The sequence below is a fragment of the Aotus nancymaae genome, unplaced genomic scaffold, assembly GCF_030222135.1.
Source record: "Aotus nancymaae isolate 86718 unplaced genomic scaffold, 86718_ANA_hifiasm-v0.15.2.pri h1tg000033l, whole genome shotgun sequence".
NCBI classification, from domain to species: Eukaryota; Metazoa; Chordata; class Mammalia; order Primates; family Aotidae; genus Aotus; species Aotus nancymaae.
Genome location: NW_026988447.1, coordinates 59962720 through 59980788, shown reverse-complemented (window position 1 = coordinate 59980788; position 18069 = coordinate 59962720). Strand labels below are relative to the sequence as shown.

The 18069-nt window shown below is 38.0% G+C and overlaps 1 protein-coding gene and 1 pseudogene across 4 annotated transcripts in view; both read left to right on the top strand.

Annotated features, from left to right (window-relative positions):
- Positions 1-14346, top strand: part of TET2 (tet methylcytosine dioxygenase 2) — a 137423-nt gene extending 123077 nt beyond the window's left edge. For 3 of the 4 annotated variants that reach the window (XM_064384042.1, XM_064384041.1, XM_012436520.3), the window contains 3 exons: positions 4203-4340; positions 7140-7494; positions 9648-14346. In XM_064384042.1, the coding sequence (XP_064240112.1) occupies positions 4203-4340; positions 7140-7494; positions 9648-11107 (1953 nt within the window). In that variant the 3' untranslated portion in view covers positions 11108-14346. Of the gene's footprint in view, positions 1-4202; positions 4341-7139; positions 7495-9647 lie in introns of those variants that run through there. The other variant, XM_064384044.1, reaches the window with a different exon arrangement.
- LOC105706237 (pumilio homolog 3-like) lies at positions 12543-17596 on the top strand (annotated as a pseudogene).
- The last annotated feature ends 473 nt before the right edge of the window (positions 17597-18069 follow it).

The following is an 18069-nucleotide window of genomic DNA, read 5'->3' as shown; positions in this document are numbered from 1 at the left end:
CTTTAGTCATAATGCAGGTTGATCTTCTAGACATGATGGAGTAATAGGGAGGGACTAGATATGCCTTTACACATTTAAGAAAAAACTGACAAAATATATGAAACAATGGTTTTTAGACATAGAATAAGAAGTTCAAGAGACAGAGGCACCAGAGAGGAAATCAAAAGGTGAACCTATAATCACCCGAGTTTGCTTCCAGAAGAGAGTATTAGGCTCCAGGGTAGGCAGTAGGAAACCAAACATACCCCAGCATTATCTCTGTATTAAGGAGGCAAAGTTGTTGAAAATTTGGAGAGACCAAGCTGGCTGGAGTACCAGAGAGGAGGGAGTGTTATTGAGAAGAGCTCGAGAGACCTGCAGAGGGTTCTGATCCAGTCTTCAGCTGAGCACTGAACAGCACATACGTGTGAAAAAACGGCCAGGGCTGAGTAAAGAACCATCTGAGGAAGCAGGCAGATAATCCCTTGATCTCACACAGGACCTAGAATAGTTCCTGATCATACCAGCCAGACAGAGAAGACTTCATAATACATAAGCTATTCATAATTATATTGCATTGGTAGAAGTAAATTTGACTATTCTGAGCTCATCTAAAAATGCTTAAAATCAAAACACAAAAGGACCAAACTGATAAGTAATTTAACTGCATCCCAGTACAAAAATTAAAAGAGAAAAGAGAAATCTACCAACCAACAAGGTAAAATTTATAGTCTAGCATTCCATCAAAAAATACAAGGCATAAAAAGAAAAAAGAAAATAGAACCCATACTGGGGAGCCGGGGGAAATCAGTAAAAACAGTCCCGGAACTGACGTGATACAATATGTAGATCAGTTCATGAAAATGGCTATCATATTTCATACGCTAAAAATGCCAGAGGAAAGCATGAGAGTGATAACGAAAGACTGGAAGATATTACAATGCCCACAATGACCTTCTAGAAGTGAAACGTATATAATGTCTAGATTAAAAATACACTAGGTGGAATTACAGATTAAGGAACTTGAAGATAAAGCAATAGAAATTTTTCAATATAAAGAAAAAAACAAAACTGAAAAAAATGAATATATAAAAGACCTATTAGCCAATATTGTTACATTCATATATGTGTATTATAGAAGGAGGTGGGAGACAGAAAAAAAAATGTAAAGAAACAATGGCCAAATTTTTTTGAAATTTCTTCAAAACTGTGAACCCATAGTCCTCAGCAGCCCAGCAAACCCCAGATTAAAAAACACAGACATGGAAAGAGACTACCAAAAGTTTATAATCAGTTTGCTTACAGTTTGTGATAAAGAGAAAATCAGAAAGGCAAAGGGAGAAGAAAGGACATATTACACATAGGAAAAAACAGGAGACTTCCTTCAGAAAAAGGCAAGTGAGAAGATACAGCAGAGACATCTTTAACATACTAAAAGAAAAAGACTGTCAACCCAGAAATATCTAACCAATGAAAACAGCTCTCAAAAAAGCAAGCAAAACAAAGAGTATTTTTTCAGACATACAAAAGCTGAAAGAATTCACCACAAGCAAAGTAGCACTTTTAAAATGTTAAACAAAATCCTTTAGGAAGAAAAAACATGATACCAGATAGAAATCTAGATCAACATAATAAAATTAAAAGCATCAGAAATAGTAAACATGGTTAAAATACTTTTTTAAAAATGTATTTAAAAGGTAACTTGCTATTTTAAATATATATTAACAATGAGGTTTATAATATGTAGAAATAGCACAGAGGCTGAGGAATTGAAAGTGTATTATTGTAAAGTACTTACTCTATATATGGACTGGGTATATTACTTGGCTATAAACAGTGAGAAGTTAGAGTACCTTAAAGCAAGCACCACTTAAAAAAATAAGGGAATATAGCTCATCAGCCAATAGAGAGAGAAAAATAAAATCAACCCAAAAATGTTTTTTAAAAATATATAGGACCAAAAAAAGATAAATATAAATAAAAAACAGCAAGATGGTTTAAACCCAACTATATCAACAACCATATTAAATGTAAATAGTTTTAACACCTCCAATTATAAGGCAGAGATTGTGATATTGAATAAGCAAAACAGGCCGGGCGCAGTGGCTCAGCCTATAATCCCAGCACTTTGGGAGGCTGAGGCGGGTGGATCACGAGGTCAAGAGATCGAGACCATCCTGGTCAACATGGTGAAACCCCGTCTCTACTAAAAATACAAAAAATTATCTGGGCACAGTGGCGCATGCCTGTAATCCCAGCTACTCAGGAGGCTGAGGGAGGAGAACTGCCTGAACCCAGGAGGCGGAGGTTGCGGTGAGCCGAGATGGTGCCATTGCACTCCAGCCTGGGTAACAAGAGCGAAACTCCGTCTCAAAAAAAAAAAAAAAAGCAAAACAAAACCACTTTAAAGATACAAATAAATTAAAAGGATACTTTTAAACACAAAAAATGACGTTAAAAAGACGTAACAGGAAAAAATATATGATTATTGCAGTAGGTACAAAAAAACCATTCGATAACACTCAACATTCATAAAAGGACACTTTCTCAACCTATTAAATACATAAATGAAAAGCCAAAAGCTAACATTTTACTTAGTGGTGAAAGACTAATACTTTACCCCTAAGATAAGGAACAAGACAACGATGTCCGTTTTTAACCAACCACTTCTATTCAACATCAAACGGTAAATTTTAGAAAATGCGGTAAGGTAAGAAAAAAAGCAGTCAAGATTGGGTAGGAAAAACTAAAACCATACTTATTTGCAGATGACATGTTTATCTGTATAAGAAGTTTGAAAAAAGTCTAATCAAAAAATGAATTTAGCAAAGTTACAAAATTCGTGTATTTTTATATACTAGCAGTAAATAAATCAAAATAAACCATTAAAATAGCATCAGAAATAAAATTCTTAGGCATAAATTTGACAAAATGACTAAGATTATATACTGGAAACTAAAACACTGCTGAGATGAATTATAGAAGACTTCAGTAACTGGAGAGATGTACTATGTTCATGGTTCAGAAGACTAAATATTATTAAGATGTTTGTTCTCCCCAAACTAATTAATATGTTCAATACATGTTTCAGAACCTCAACAGTTTTTTTGAAAAAATTGGACAAGATGGCTCTAAAGTGTATATATTTGGAAATGCAAAGGACTTGGAATAGTCAAACAATATTTTAACAGAAGAGCAGAATTTGAGGTTATCTATTGCTTGGTTTCAAGGTTTACTAAGATCTATACTTGCTACTGTCAGGACAGTTTGATATTGGCCAGGTGCAGTGGCTCACACCTGTAATCCCAGCACTTTGGGAGGCCAAGGTGGGCAGATCACTTGAGGACAGGAGTTTGAGACCAGCCTGGCCAACATGGGGAAACCCCATCTCTAATAAAATACAAAAAATTAGTGGGGCATGATGACATGTGCTTATAGTTCCAGCTGCTTGAGAGGTTAAGGCCTGAGAATCACTTGAACCCAGGAGACAGAGGTTGCAGTGAGCCCAGATCATGTCACTGCACTCCAGCCTGGGTGACAGAGTGAGACTGTCTTAAAAAATAAATAATAAATTTTTTTTTAAAGTTTGATATGACATACTACATGCACACCATTAAACACTAGTATATCAGATTAGACAGTCCTCGAGTAGACCCAATATATATGGTCAATTGATTTTTAACAAAGGGCGATTCAATTGGGAAGGGATAACCATTTTATCCAGTGGTATCTGAACAGCTGGATAGCCATATGGGAAAAAGTAATCTTGACCCTTAATTCACACCATTTATAAAAATTAACTGCAAATACATCCAATTATATGAAATTCTAGAAAATGAAAATTAACCTGGAGTGATAGAAAGATTAGTAGTTGTCTGGGAACAAAGCAGGAAGCATAAATTATACAAGGGCATGAGGAAACTTTTAAGAGTGATGAATATGTACTTTATTTTGATTGTGACAAATACATATATCAAAACTCAGATTGCACACTTTAAATATATGCTATTTAGTGTATGTCAATTATGGCCTCAATAACACTGTAAAATAAAAACTTTACCACATCAAGATATTTGCTCTATTTTGTGTCATTCCATTTTGTTTATGGATATAAAGACTAAACCATTTTTTAAAATTATAAATGGTTTAAATACTAGTGAGTTTTTTGGTCTAAGAGTAAAACTAACTACTTTCCCATTCACACACACACTTTCATTTTTCAGATTGAATATGAACACAGAGCACCAGAGTGCCGTCTGGGGCTGAAGGAAGGCCGTCCATTCTCAGGGGTCACTGCATGTCTGGACTTCTGTGCTCATGCCCATAGAGACTTGCACAACATGCAGAATGGCAGCACATTGGTAAGTTGTGATGAGGACAGCTTAGCAGCTGTCTGAGTCTGTTCTCACACTGCTAATAAAGGCATACCCAAGACTGGGTAATTTATAAAGGAAAGAGATTTAACTGACTTACAGTTCCACATGGCTGGGGAGGCCTCACAATCATAGCTGACAGCAAATGAGGAGCAAAGTCACGTCTTACGTGGTGGCAGGCAAGAGAGCACGTGCAGGGGAACTCCCCTTTATGAAATCATCAGATCTCCCGAGACTTATTCACTATCTCAAGAACAAGTTGGGAAAGATCCACCCCCGTGATTCAGTTACCTCCCACTGGTTCTTCCCACAACATAGGGGAATTATGGGAGCTACAGTTCAAGATGAGAGGTGGGTGGGGACACAACCAAACCATATCAGCAGCCATATCTCATGTCGAGGAGCAGAACACAGGAATTTAGTAGCATTTGGTTAGCGTAATATGTTGTCTGCAGTTTTCACTGGACAACAGTACTTTCGTGAACGAATTCCTGTTGCAAAGTGACCGTCTTTGGCATAACTAGCACTTTCATGATAGGTTGGCACATTAGTGTCCAGTCAATTGTGTTGACAAGCGTGTGAGAAACATGAACATCCTTGGTGCTAATTAAACCAGTGACTATGCATTGCCAGTTACAGTTAACTGCCAGGAAAATCTCAAAATTCAGTGCCAATTGCCTGGTACGTTATAATCAGTTAAGCAAAAAGCCATATACAAGCCAAGGTACCAGTTCACCTTACAGAGAGAGAAGCATAAATGAGAAACACATCATCATTGTCACAGTAACTATGGTAACCTACTGTAAAAGATTCACAGTGCAAAAGAGCCCGGCTACATATTACAGTGGGTGAACTGGATTAGTCTTGTAATAGGAGGCAGTGGTGAAGGGAAAAAAAAAAATTATATATATAAGTTCTTAGGGTGGAGGAATGTTCTATACCCACAAAATTCAGGGTATAATTTTGCATGTAAAGGGATGACCCAGAGTAGAGATAAAGAACAAAAAGTTCTGTTGAAAAAACTATAAATCAATCATCTAATGAATCATCAACATGCTTGTAAGTGTAGTCGAGGAAGATGGCCAGTGAGAATATGGAAATAGATGTCAGATATTAAAGTCACATTCTAAGGCAGAAGAGAATTCAGGGAGGTACTAGATCATAGCTGAAATAATTTGAAGAAGCTGGTGTGAAGTTTTTGTTGAGAAGCAGAGAAGGTATTCATTTAATGGTCTAGATCAGAGACTGGAAAACTCTTCTCTATAAAGGGCAAGATGGTAAATATTTTAGGCATTACAGCCTACATAGGGTCTCTGTTACATTGTTTGGTGGGTTTGTTTTTTTTTTTTTTAAACTCCTCAAAAATGTAAAAGCCATTGTTAGTTTACTGGCCATACAAACACAAGCTGTGAGACACATTAGCCACAGGTTCTAGTTTGCTAACTTCTGACCCAGGAGAACAAACACAAGGCCTACCACCCACCGCAACATCTAAAGTCGTCACTTATCATGTTCTCAGCACCTGCTCATTATTAGGAGGCTATGCTAGTTTCTGAAAAGCAGGAGTAAATGATAACTGGAGTTATAGTGCATCCTGAATATAACCACGTTTCATTCCAGCAAGGTGATAGAGAGTAAGATAATGAGAAGGATGTTTAGAAACAAGGAGAATTTGCCTCTGATAGAGCATGGGTTCTGTGAAGTAAAATGGAAAGTAGCACTAGATAAGCACTGAATAGGGTTACATATGTATAGGGAAAGTAACAAGGTGCTCAGAGACATGCATTTGAAGACTTTCCCATGCAGGAAGTGACAGGCTCATTAATACCGTCTCATGTTAAAGTCATGTCTAAAGTCAGTCAGTTATGATCACAGTTCTCTCAAAAGTATCTTCTAATGATTTTATTTTAGATCACATTGTCTGCATTGATCAAAAACACTAAATACTAAAAAGCTAGTATTTTAAAACCACAAATAATCCTTTACCAAAACCAATATAATTGTGGTAACAAAAGAAAAAAGTACCATTTAATTATCAAGGCAACAGATGTAGCTTTCCTCCTTCCACCCGCTACCCTTTTCAGAGTACCCACTTGTATGTGGTCATGTTTCAGAAAAGAAATGAAGAGAAACAAAGTTAGGTTTGACAAAGTACAAAGGGAGAGAGAAAAAATAGGTAAAAAAATAGCATTAAGTTGCATATTACCTATATCAGCCAAATCTTTAGCTTTTCATTTTTTATATTTTTACTTCAGTTATCTTATGGAAATTTCTTAAGCATAGAGAGTTTGGTGTCAGGTATGTGGAAAACATGAAATTTGCGTTCAGAATTGTGAGATGAGGCAAATGTGATACAACCAAAAACAGAGGAAGTCATTTCATAGAAAAAAAAAAAAAAAAACTTTTTGCCTGTTTTTGAAGAGGCTTCACATCTTGCACATCTATTTTTGAAGTGTGAAAAGTGAGAGAGTGCTTCATTTTGGGGAGTGTTGCGTCTTCCCATAGTCAGAAACGTATGTGAAGAACAAGGGTCACCACAGTAACAGTTCCTGATAGACTCAGGGAAAGTGTGGGTGGCAGTGTCAATTTGTCTTTATCTCCCTGTACCATCATCTTGATGCTCTTTTCATTAATAACAGGTAGAATGGTTTTATAGTAATATACGTGTCACTGATCTGGAGCAACCTGACCACTAGCACAAATCTGGGTACTGAGAGGAGAAAGATACACACACACATTTTCTTTTGGACTTGTTGCTGAGGTTGTAATGTCTGTCTTTCCTGCCAGGTATGCACTCTCACTAGAGAAGACAATCGAGAAATTGGAAAAAAACCTGAGGATGAGCAGCTTCATGTTCTGCCTTTATACAAAGTCTCTGACGTGGATGAGTTTGGGAGCGTAGAAGCTCAGGAGGAGAAAAAACGGAGTGGTGCTATTCAGGTACTGAGTTCTTTTCGGCGAAAAGTCAGGATGTTAGCAGAGCCAGTCAAGACTTGCCGACAAAAGAAACTAGAAGCCAAGAAAGCTGCAGCTGAAAAGCTTTCCTCCCTGGACAACAGCTCGAGTAAAAATGAAAAGGAAAAGTCAGCCTCGTCACGTACAAAACAAACTGAAAATGCAAGCCAGGCTAAGCAGTTGGCAGGTAAATGTCATGTAGAGTATTTGTAGATAAATGTGTTGTATGGTCTATTAAAAATGAATATTGTTTTGGTTTTTTTGCCCCATCAACTTTTAAGTTCATGGGTACACGTGCAGGATGTGCAGGTTTGTTACATAGGTAAACGTGTGCCATGGCGGTTTGCTGCACAGATCATCCCATCACCTATGTATTAAGCCCAGCATCCGTTAGCTATTCCTCCAGACGCACCCCCGCCAACAGGCCCCAGTGCGTGTTGTCCCCCCACCTCCATGCTTCTATGTGCTCTCACTGTAAAATGAACATTGTTAATTTTGGAAAGTTACATCAGTTATGGTCTTAGTTCTGTGCCCGAGTCTTCTCTAAAGTAGCAAGGGCCAGGCTTTGCTCGCAGAGATGGTAATGAGATATTATTGCCCAGTAACATGGAAAACATGGAAAAGTTTGGATTTTATTCTATAACAGACAGCAACATTTTTTAACAGGTAAGTGATATAATGAAATTCATTGTAATCTAGCAGTAGACCAGATTAGTAGAGGAGCAGTTTGGAGACAGATCCCATAAACCGGGACTGAGGTAACATGACCTTGAATTTTGTTGGTAGCATAAAGATATAGCAAAATGGTGCAAATGAGCTTTTCCAAAATGGGAAAATCAATACATTGGTGACAGAACATTGGAATGAAAGAAAAGAAAAATTTAAAGATGACTCCAAAGTTTTAAACTTAAACTTAACCTACTGTTTTAGGTTTCTAAAACAGTACTATTTATTGAAATAAAAAGTTTGAAAAAATTACAATTTATAGAGAGAGAAGAATAAAATACCTTTCCTTAGACATGTTGACTCTGTGGTTAAGGAGAGGTTCCACATGTAGATATCCTACAGAATTGTTACCCATCAGAATAGATTACAGCTGTAGTAGTAACAATAGAACATTATTCATGAATACTAAGCTATTTTCTTTCCATAGCCTCTTGCTTTATGTCTGCAATTAGTATGGTTTAAAAAAAAATCCAAAATTTGGAGATGGTATTGGCCTGGCCATTAACAAAAGCAAAATGTGTATCTCTTAAGTGTAGTGTACCAGTTTGCTTAAAACTAACCATCTTTACTGCTTCATAAAGCCAGATTTCTCTACTGATTCATTGCCAAGCTCAGAGGAACTAGGTTAAATAATTTAGAACAATATGCTAAAGATGCTTGATAAGTGTTTATTGATTGGTTGACTTACACTAAGTAAAAACTCTTCCTCCCTGATATCTCCTTTAGGTTAGCTGTGAAATATTACCAGATAGAACTTTGTCTCTGCTCCCTTTTAACTTAATCACTTCTGTTCTCAGAACTGCCATTGCAGTTTTTATCTATTTGTTCTTAACTCATAAGACTTTTTCAAGTTAGATCAAAACAGAAGTATGACTTTTAAAAGTTTCACGTACAAAGCTGAAAGTTTCTTTAAAGTGTTACCTACAGTTGTGTTAACTTCCTTTCTGGAAAGCCTGCTCATAAAGTACCGTTTGCTGATTATATAAGATGCCTTTTGTGTTTAAATGCGTGTCATTCTTTTTTTTCACAACATTCCTGAATCTCGCATAACAAATCTTACTTTAATTATGTAGCAAATTCCATTGCATGCCAGGAAATAAAGAAATAAAGTAAAATAAGACATTGTCCCTCCCATTTAGGAATTTATTTACCAGTGGGGGTGAGGAGAGAACTAAAAACATAACTGTAATACATTGTGAGTGTTGCTTTATCAGATCTATGTTTGCATTGAGTATTATAAAAGCACTAGAAGATGAGGTCACAGTGGTCCCTTGAGGAAGGGATGACTACACCAAGGAAGGGTAGGGAGATGGGGAGGAAAAAGGAGGACACTTCAAGCAAAGGCATGTTCAGAACTTCCAAAGAAGATGTTGCTTTCAATGGAACGGCTTTGGATGTTTATTACTTTTTTTTCCACTAAGTTCTGCATTTCTCATGCCTTAGGCAAAAAATTGTTAGCAAAGAAACCTGACTTTGCTCTTATCTTTGCTGAATAGGTATTGTATATTCCTAGTGGAGTTTCTTACACACATTTAAGTATCCTCGCTAACCTTCATAAAATAATCATCAACATCAGAGATAATCTGTTTCTGTTCCCTCTTACCCTGTCCACAGAACTTTTGCGGCTTCCAGGACCAGTCACGCAGCAGTCCCAGCAGCCCCAGCCTCCACAGAAGAACCCACCACAGCCCCAGCAGCAGCAGAGACCCCAGCAGCAGCAGCCACATCACCCTCAGACAGAGTCTGTCAACTCTTATTCTGCTTCTGGATCCATTAATCCATACATGAGACGGCCCAATCTGGTTAGTCCTTATCCAAGCTCTTCACACACTTCAGATATCTATGGAAGCAACTTCTATTCCACCTCATCTCAAGCTGCAGGTTCATATTTGAATTCTTCTAATCCCATGAACCCTTACCCTGGGCTTTTGAGTCAGAATAACCAATATTCATCATATCAATGCAATGGAAACCTATCAGTGGACAACTGCTCCCCATATCTGAGTTCCTATTCTCCCCAGTCTCAGCCCGTGGATCTGTATAGGTATCCGAGCCAAGACCCTCTGTCTAAGCTAAATCTACCACCCATCCATACACTTTACCAGCCAAGGTTTGGAAATAGCCAGAGTTTTACATCTAAATACTTAGGTTATGGAAACCAAAATATGCAGGGAGATGGTTTCAGCAGTTGTACCATTAGACCAAATGTACATCACGTAGGGACGTTGCCTCCTTATTCCACTCATGAGGTGGATGGCCACTGCATGGGAGCCACCTCTAGAGTACCACCCAATTTGAGTAATCCAAACATAGACTATAAAAATGGTGAACATCATTCACCGTCTCACATAATCCATAACTACAGTGCAGCTCCAGGCACGTTCAACAGCTCCCTTCATGCCCTGCATCTCCAAAACAAGGAGAATGACATGCTTTCCCACACAGCTAATGGGTTATCAAAGATGCTTCCAGCTCTTAACCATGATAGAACTGCTTGTGTCCAAGGAGGCTTACACAGAATAAGTGATGCTAACGGTCAGGAAAAGCAGCCATTGGCACCAGTGCAGGGTGTGGCTTCTGCCGCAGAGGACAATGATGAGGTCTGGTCAGACAGCGAGCAGAGCTTTCTGGATCCTGACATTGGGGGCGTGGCCGTGGCTCCAACTCATGGGTCGATTCTCATTGAGTGTGCAAAGCGCGAGCTGCATGCCACAACCCCTTTAAAGAATCCCAATAGGAATCACCCCACCAGGATCTCACTCGTCTTTTACCAGCATAAGAGCATGAATGAGCCAAAACATGGCTTGGCTCTTTGGGAAGCCAAAATGGCTGAAAAAGCCCGTGAGAAAGAGGAAGAGTCTGAAAAGTATGGCCCAGACTATGTGCCTCAAAAATCCCATGGCAAAAAAGTGAAACGGGAGCCCACTGAGCCACATGAACCTTCAGAGCCCACATACCTGCGCTTCATCAAGTCCCTCGCTGAAAGGACCATGTCCGTGACCACAGACTCCACAGTAACTACATCTCCATATGCCTTCACTCGGGTCACGGGGCCTTACAACAGATATATATGATATCACCCCCTTTTGTTGGTTACCTCATTTGAAAAGACCACAACCAACCTGTCAGTAGTGTAGTTATCGTGACGTGGGCAGTGGGGAAAGGTCACAGTATTCATGACAAGTGTGGTGGGAAAAACCTCAGCTCACCAGCAAAAAAAAGAGGTAATCTTACCATAGCACTTAATTTTCACTGACTCCCAAGTGGTCACAGATGGCATCTAGGAAAAGACCAAAGCATTCTATGCAAAAAGAAGGTGGGGAAGAAAGTGTTCCGCAATTTACATTTTTAAACACTGGTTCTATTATTGGATGAGATGATATGTAAATGTGATTTCCCCCCCTTACAAGTCTACACATCTGTGACTACTTTTAATAATATCAAGTTTGCATAGTCATGGAACACAAATCAAACAAGTACTGTAGTATTACAGTGACAGGAATCCTAAAATACCATCTGGTGCTGAATTATGATGTACTGAAATACTGGAAATACGGCTTTCTGAAATGCAGTTTTTACTGTAATCTTAATATTAACGTTTATTTATCAAAATAGCTACAGGAAGCATAAATGGATAACAGGAAAACACTGAATTTGTTTGGATGTTTTAAGAAATGGTGCTAAGAAAATGGTGTCTTTAATATTTGAAAATTTAATGCCTTTATAGCATCAAGATGCTATCAGTGTACTCCAGTGCCCTTGAATAATAGGGGTACCTTTTCATTCAAGTTTTTATCATAATTACCTATTCTTACACAAGCTTAATTTTTAAAATGTGGACATTTTAAAGGCCTCTGGATTTTGCTCATCCAGTGAAGTCCTTGTAGGACAATAAACATATATGTACATATATACACACACATGTATATGTATAAATATTTTAAATGGTGTTTTAGAAGCACTTTGTCTACCTAAGCTTTGACAACTTGAACAATGCTAAGGTACTAAGATGTTTAAAAAACAAGTTTACTTTCATTTTAGAATGCAAAGTTGATTTTTTTAAGGAAACAAGGAAAGCTTTTAAAATATTTTTGCTTTTAGCCATGCATCTGCTGATGAGCAATGTGTCCATTTTCAACACAGCCAGTTAAATCCACAGTGGGGCTTACTGGATTCAAGGGAATACGTTAGTCCACAAAACATGTTTTCTGGTGCTCATCTCACATGCTATACTGTAAAACAGTTTTCTACAAAATTGTATGACAAGTTCATTGCTCAAATATGTACAGTTTTAAGAATTTTCTATTAACTGCAGGTAATAATTAGCCGCATGCTACAGACTCAGCAAAGCTAGTTCACTGAAGCCTATGCTATTTTATGGATCTGTATGCTCTTCAGAGAACTGAATGGCAGTCTGCCTTTGTGTTGATAATTATGTACATTGTGATGTTGTCATTTCTTAAGTGTCCTCTCTAACAAGAAGAGTGAGCAGACTGATGCCTGCGTAAGATGAATAAACAGGGTTAGTTCCATGTGAATCTGTCAGTTAAAAAGAAACAAAAACAGGCAGCTGGTTTGCTGTGGTGGTTTTAAATCATTAATTTGTATAAAGAAAAAGTGAAAGAGTTGTATAGTAAATTAAATTGTAAACAAAACTTTTTTAACGCGATGCTTTAGTATTTTAGTACTGTAAAAAAAAATTATATACATATATATATGAGTTTGAAGCAGAATTCACATCATGATGGTGCTACTCAGCCTGCTACAAATATATCATAATGTGAGCTAAGAAGTCATTAAATGTTTGAGTGATGTTCCTACTTGTCATATACCTCAACACTAGTTTGGCAATAGGATATTGAACTGAGAGTGAAAGCATTGTGTACCATCATTTTTTTTCCAAGTCCTTTTTTTTTATTATTAAAAAAAAACCTTTTTTCAATACTTGATTTCTTAGCAAGTATAACTTGAACTTCAACCTTTTTGTTCTAAAAATTCAGGGATATTTCAGCTCATGTTCTCCTTATGCCAACATGTCACCTGTGTTTTTGTAAAATTGTTGTAGGTTAATAAATATATTCCTTGTCAGGGATTTGACCCTTTTATTTTGAATCCCTTCTATTTTACTTGTACATGTGCTGATGTAACTAAAACTAATTTTATAAATCTGTTGGCTCTTTTTATTGTAAAGAAAATCATTTTAAAAGTTTGAGGAATCTTTTGACTGTTTCAAGCAGAAAAAAAAAATTACATGAAAATAGAATGCACTGAGTTGATAAAGGGAAATTGTAAGGCAGGAGAGTTTGGCAAGTGGCTCTTGGCCAGAGTCTTTTAACTCTCTAAATGAAGTTTTTTTGATCCTGTAATCACTGAAGGTACATACTCCATGAGGACTTCCCTTAAACAGGCAAACACCTACAAGTATGGTGTGCAATAGACTGTACAATTACATTTTGACCTAAATACATTTTTGCTGACTAGTATTTAAAATAAATTCTTAATCAGAGGAGGCCTTTGGGTTTTATTGGTCAAATCCTTATAAGATGGCTTTTGTCTTTTTAAAAGATTTATCAAATTTGTGATTGTGTCCAATTTACAGACATTTCCAAAAATGTTTGCTTTGCTTACAAACCACATGATTTTAATGTTTTATATATTATTACCATAATATCTAGCTCAAAACATTTGTATGTACATTTGGTGATTTTGATTAGCCATTCTTAATATTTGATTTTTATGTCACCTACTGTCATTTGTTAAACTGCTGGCCGAAAAGAGCAGGAAGTATAGTTTGGGGGTTGGGGAGAGGTTACGTAAGGAAGAGAAGAAATTGATTGGCATATTGTAAATATCAGATCTATAATTGTAAATATAAAACCTGCCTCAGTTAGAATGAATGGAAAGCAGATCTACAATTTGCTAATATAGGAATATCAGGTTGACTATATAGCCATACTTGAAAATGCTTCTGAGTGGTGTCAACTTTACTTGAATGAATTTTTCATCTTGATTGACGCACAGTGATGTACAGTTCACTTCTAAGCTAGTGGTTAACTTGTGTAGAAAACTCTTGCAGTTTGACACTAAGATAATGAACTTTTGTGTGCATTTTTCTATGCTTTATTTTTTTTAACTAGTTTCATTTTATTTTCATGAGATGTTTGGTTTGTTTATAAGATCTGAGGATGGTTATAAATACTGTAAGTATTGTAATGTTATGAATGCAGGTTATTTGAAAGCTATTATTATATCATTCCTGATAACGCTATGTGAGTGTTTTTAATAAAATTTATATTTATTTAATGCACTCTAAGTATTGTCCTCCTGAAGTGTTTTTAGTACTTGAATGACTGCCACCTCAATGAAAAGGGAATAAAAATTATTTTTAATGACACTTTTCAGATAGGTAGTCGTAATGTTAAACTACATCTAAGATAATACTCAAATAATTAAGGCCAAAGTGTTTCTCTGATCAAATAGACTAGATATTCACTCACTTTTTCTTCCAAGTGACTTTTTAGAATATTCACTTTGCTCCATGTGTAGACAGTATAAATCAGTTATAAAGTAAAGCACCTCTAATCTTAGATTGTCCCTTCCAGTGTTCTGTGAAGGCTCTCAGTGACAGCAGGTGCACTAAGTTTGAATTCATATTGCTTAGATCTAAGGCCAACTCTGTTTTCCAACTCTCACCTTCCACTTCTTGCTTACTCTTCTTAAGGGAAAATACTTTTTCCTGTACATCAGAAAGGCACGGAGGTGGTAGGCAAGAGGAGTGGGGAGAGGTGGCCTGGCAGGCGTCACACAAATATACTTGTCCTCATCCAGTCCCACATGGCTTCAGGGAGCTTGAGGCTAAATCCTCCTCATCTCTACCCATTCTCTGCCATGTGAATCATCCCATATATTAATATCAGTTCACTCCAGCTGAAACACTTACTAGAACTGCAAGATATTAAACAATAGTATGGGAATCTTCCAGCCGTCCATTCCTTCCCAATTGGCAGAGAAATCATTTTCATCACGCATGAAGTAAAGGAATTCCCCTTCTCACATTTCTCTCTGTTCAGCCTGGGCCAAATCTGATTCAAATAGCGCAACCCAAGAGCTACCATTTAGTAATCTCTGAGCTCATTGACTGGGAGATTCCTCCAGGACTCTGCAAGCCAGGATATTAAGTGAAGCAGCAACATCACTGTTAAAACACAGTGATCTAATGACTTGGCTTTTGTTTTCTTTTAATTTCAACCCTCTGAGCACATCGTCAACCCTCATTTCACTGTCTATCATCTGGCTGAACCTTGGGAACCTCCCACTCCACATTTGCAAGTCTCCCCTGCCCAGGGCAGGGAGAATTTAAGACTCCACAAGCTCAAAAGCCTGTGCTGCTAGAGCCCCATTCTGCTACTACCTCTGCTAGTGGCGGCTGGTGATGCTAGCACACTATAAATGAAGGTGTGGGCAGGCATGCTGCTTCTGAGCCCGCAGGTGGACTTGAACAGAGGAAACAGCTAGAAATGACAGATGAGCCGCCATTCACAGAGCTTTATTGGCCCCTTGCCTCTCCTGGAAAGATACATCAAGGACATATCTTTCTTGTAAGCACACATAGCTGCCTTGTCACGCAGCACCACCCATTCCTTCCTCACTCTTTTCAGCTGGTTTATCATAAAAACCCTATGGGAACACATTTCAGCTTTACAAGTCAGATCACTCAACTCTGGACAAAGTATTAGAGGTACAGCCAGAAAAATTAGAGCTTATTATGGATGAAATGAAACAGATTCTAACTCCAATGACCCCAAAGGAAGCTATGATTAAGCACTCTTTGGTGCATAAAGTATTCTTGGACCTGTGCACCCCCCGAACTCAGATCAGAAATGATTGAGGCCATCTGTGAAGCGGTGGTATACCTGGCACACTCACACGATGGCGCCAGAGTGGCCATGAAGTGCCTGTGGCACGGTACCCCCAAGGACAGGAAAGTGATTGTGAAAACAATGAAGACTTACACGTTGAATAGGTGGCTAATGGCCAATACTCCCATTTGGTTTTACTGGCGGCATTTGATTGTATTGATGATACTAAGCTTGTGAAGCAGATAATCATATCAGAAATTATCAGTTTGTTGCCTAGCATAGTAAATGATAAATATGGAAGGAAGGTCTGTTATACTTACTAAGCCCCAGAGATCCTGCACATACAGTTCAAGAAATCACTGAAGTTGTGCAAAAAGGAGATTGAAATGCACACAGTAAGAAAGATATAGAGGTCCGCAGACGGGGGCTCCTAGAATCCATTTCTCCAGCTTTGTTAAGCTACCTGCAAGAACACGCCCAAGAGGTGGTGCTAGATAAGTGTGCGTGTGTGTTGGTGTCTGACATTCTGGGATCTGCCACTGGAGATGTTCAGCCTGCCATGAATGCCATCACCAGCTTGGCAGCAACAGAACTGCATCCCGCTGGCAAGGACGGAGAGTTTCACATGGCAGAACATCCTGCAGGACATCTAGTTCTGAACTGGTTAACAGAGCAAGATAAAAAGATGAAAGAAAATGGGAGAGAAGGTTGTTTTGCAAAAACACTTGCAGAGCAGATTGGTATGAAGAATCTGAAGTCTTGGGCTAGCATAAATCAAGGGGCCATTATTCTTTCCAGCCTCCTCCAGAGTTGTGACCCAGAAGTTGCAAACGAAGTCAAAGCTGCACTGAAAAGCTTGATTCCTACATTGGAAAAAACCAAAAGCACCAGCAAAGGAATAGAAACTCTACTTGAAAAACTGAGCACATAGGTGGAAAGAGTTAAGAGGAAGATGGAATCATTTGTTCCGTTCTCTGTTGTTTCCCAATGCAGAAAAGAAGGGCTAGGGTCCACCGTACTGGTAATTGGGGTGCTCTGTATATGTGTTTCTTTGTATATGAATTTATTTATATAAATTGTTTTTAAAAATGGTCTTTAAAGAAACTTTTTTAAAAACCCCTTCCACCATGGGTAATTCTAGCTTATCTTTGAGTCCTGCCTGATTCCACTGTCCAGAACTCGTCAGCTGTGTAAGAGCCAGACTTAGTGAGAAAAGTCATTTTTCAACAAGGCACCTAATCCTTAGAGTGTGGAGAATTTTAGATGGATTTTGTTGGTTTAAAGTCCATCTGGAGGCGAGTATTTAAAAAAATAAAAATAAAAAGAAGAAGAAAGAAGAAGAAGAAGGAGGTCTGGAGAAGCATCTTTTTTTCCCAACGTTGATTTGAGGGGCGTGCTCGTTGCATGAAGACACTTGCTTACTAACTTAAGTCACCCAGCTTATGAAGTAAGGGGTCAGGGACGTTCTCCCTCCCCTGTCAATACAGTCAAATTTGCTGAAAGAATGAGAAAGTATTCACAAGAGATGCATAGAAGAGAATTAACTCATTTATGTTATTTTGGTTTGACTAGGAGAATTCTGTTTCAAAGAACAAAGATACTTTTGTTCTCATATATTAGAGGCACCTGCCTAAATTCTCCTCTCTTACCAGGTAGTTTCTCACAAACTTCCTTAGTTTTCTCATCCAAAATTCACTCTTTAAAGGAGCCACACTTTCCCTTGCATATATATGCAACAAATACAGTTTTTTGGAGGGGCTGCTTTTTATGCTGTTTCAAAAGGAGCTTGTGTCCTCAATTTGGCATTTTACTCTAATGAATTTTTTTGGTACACATTTATGAGGTATGTGAGAAAGTTTGTTAGGTATAATGCATAGTGACCAACTCAGGGTATTCAGGGTAGCCATCACCCAAGTACAACATTTTTCTTAAGTATAGTCACTCTACTAATTTTTTTTTTTTTTTTTCTGAGATGGAATCTTGCTCTGTCACTCAGGCTGGAGTATAGTGGCATGATCTCAGGTCACCGGAACCTCTGCCTCCTGGGTTCAAGCAATTCTCCCACCTCAGCCTCCTGAGTAGCTGGGGTTACAGGTGCATGCCACCACGCCTGGCTAATTTTTTGTATTTTTAGTAGAGACGGGGTTTCACCATGTTGGCCAGGCTGGTCTAAAACT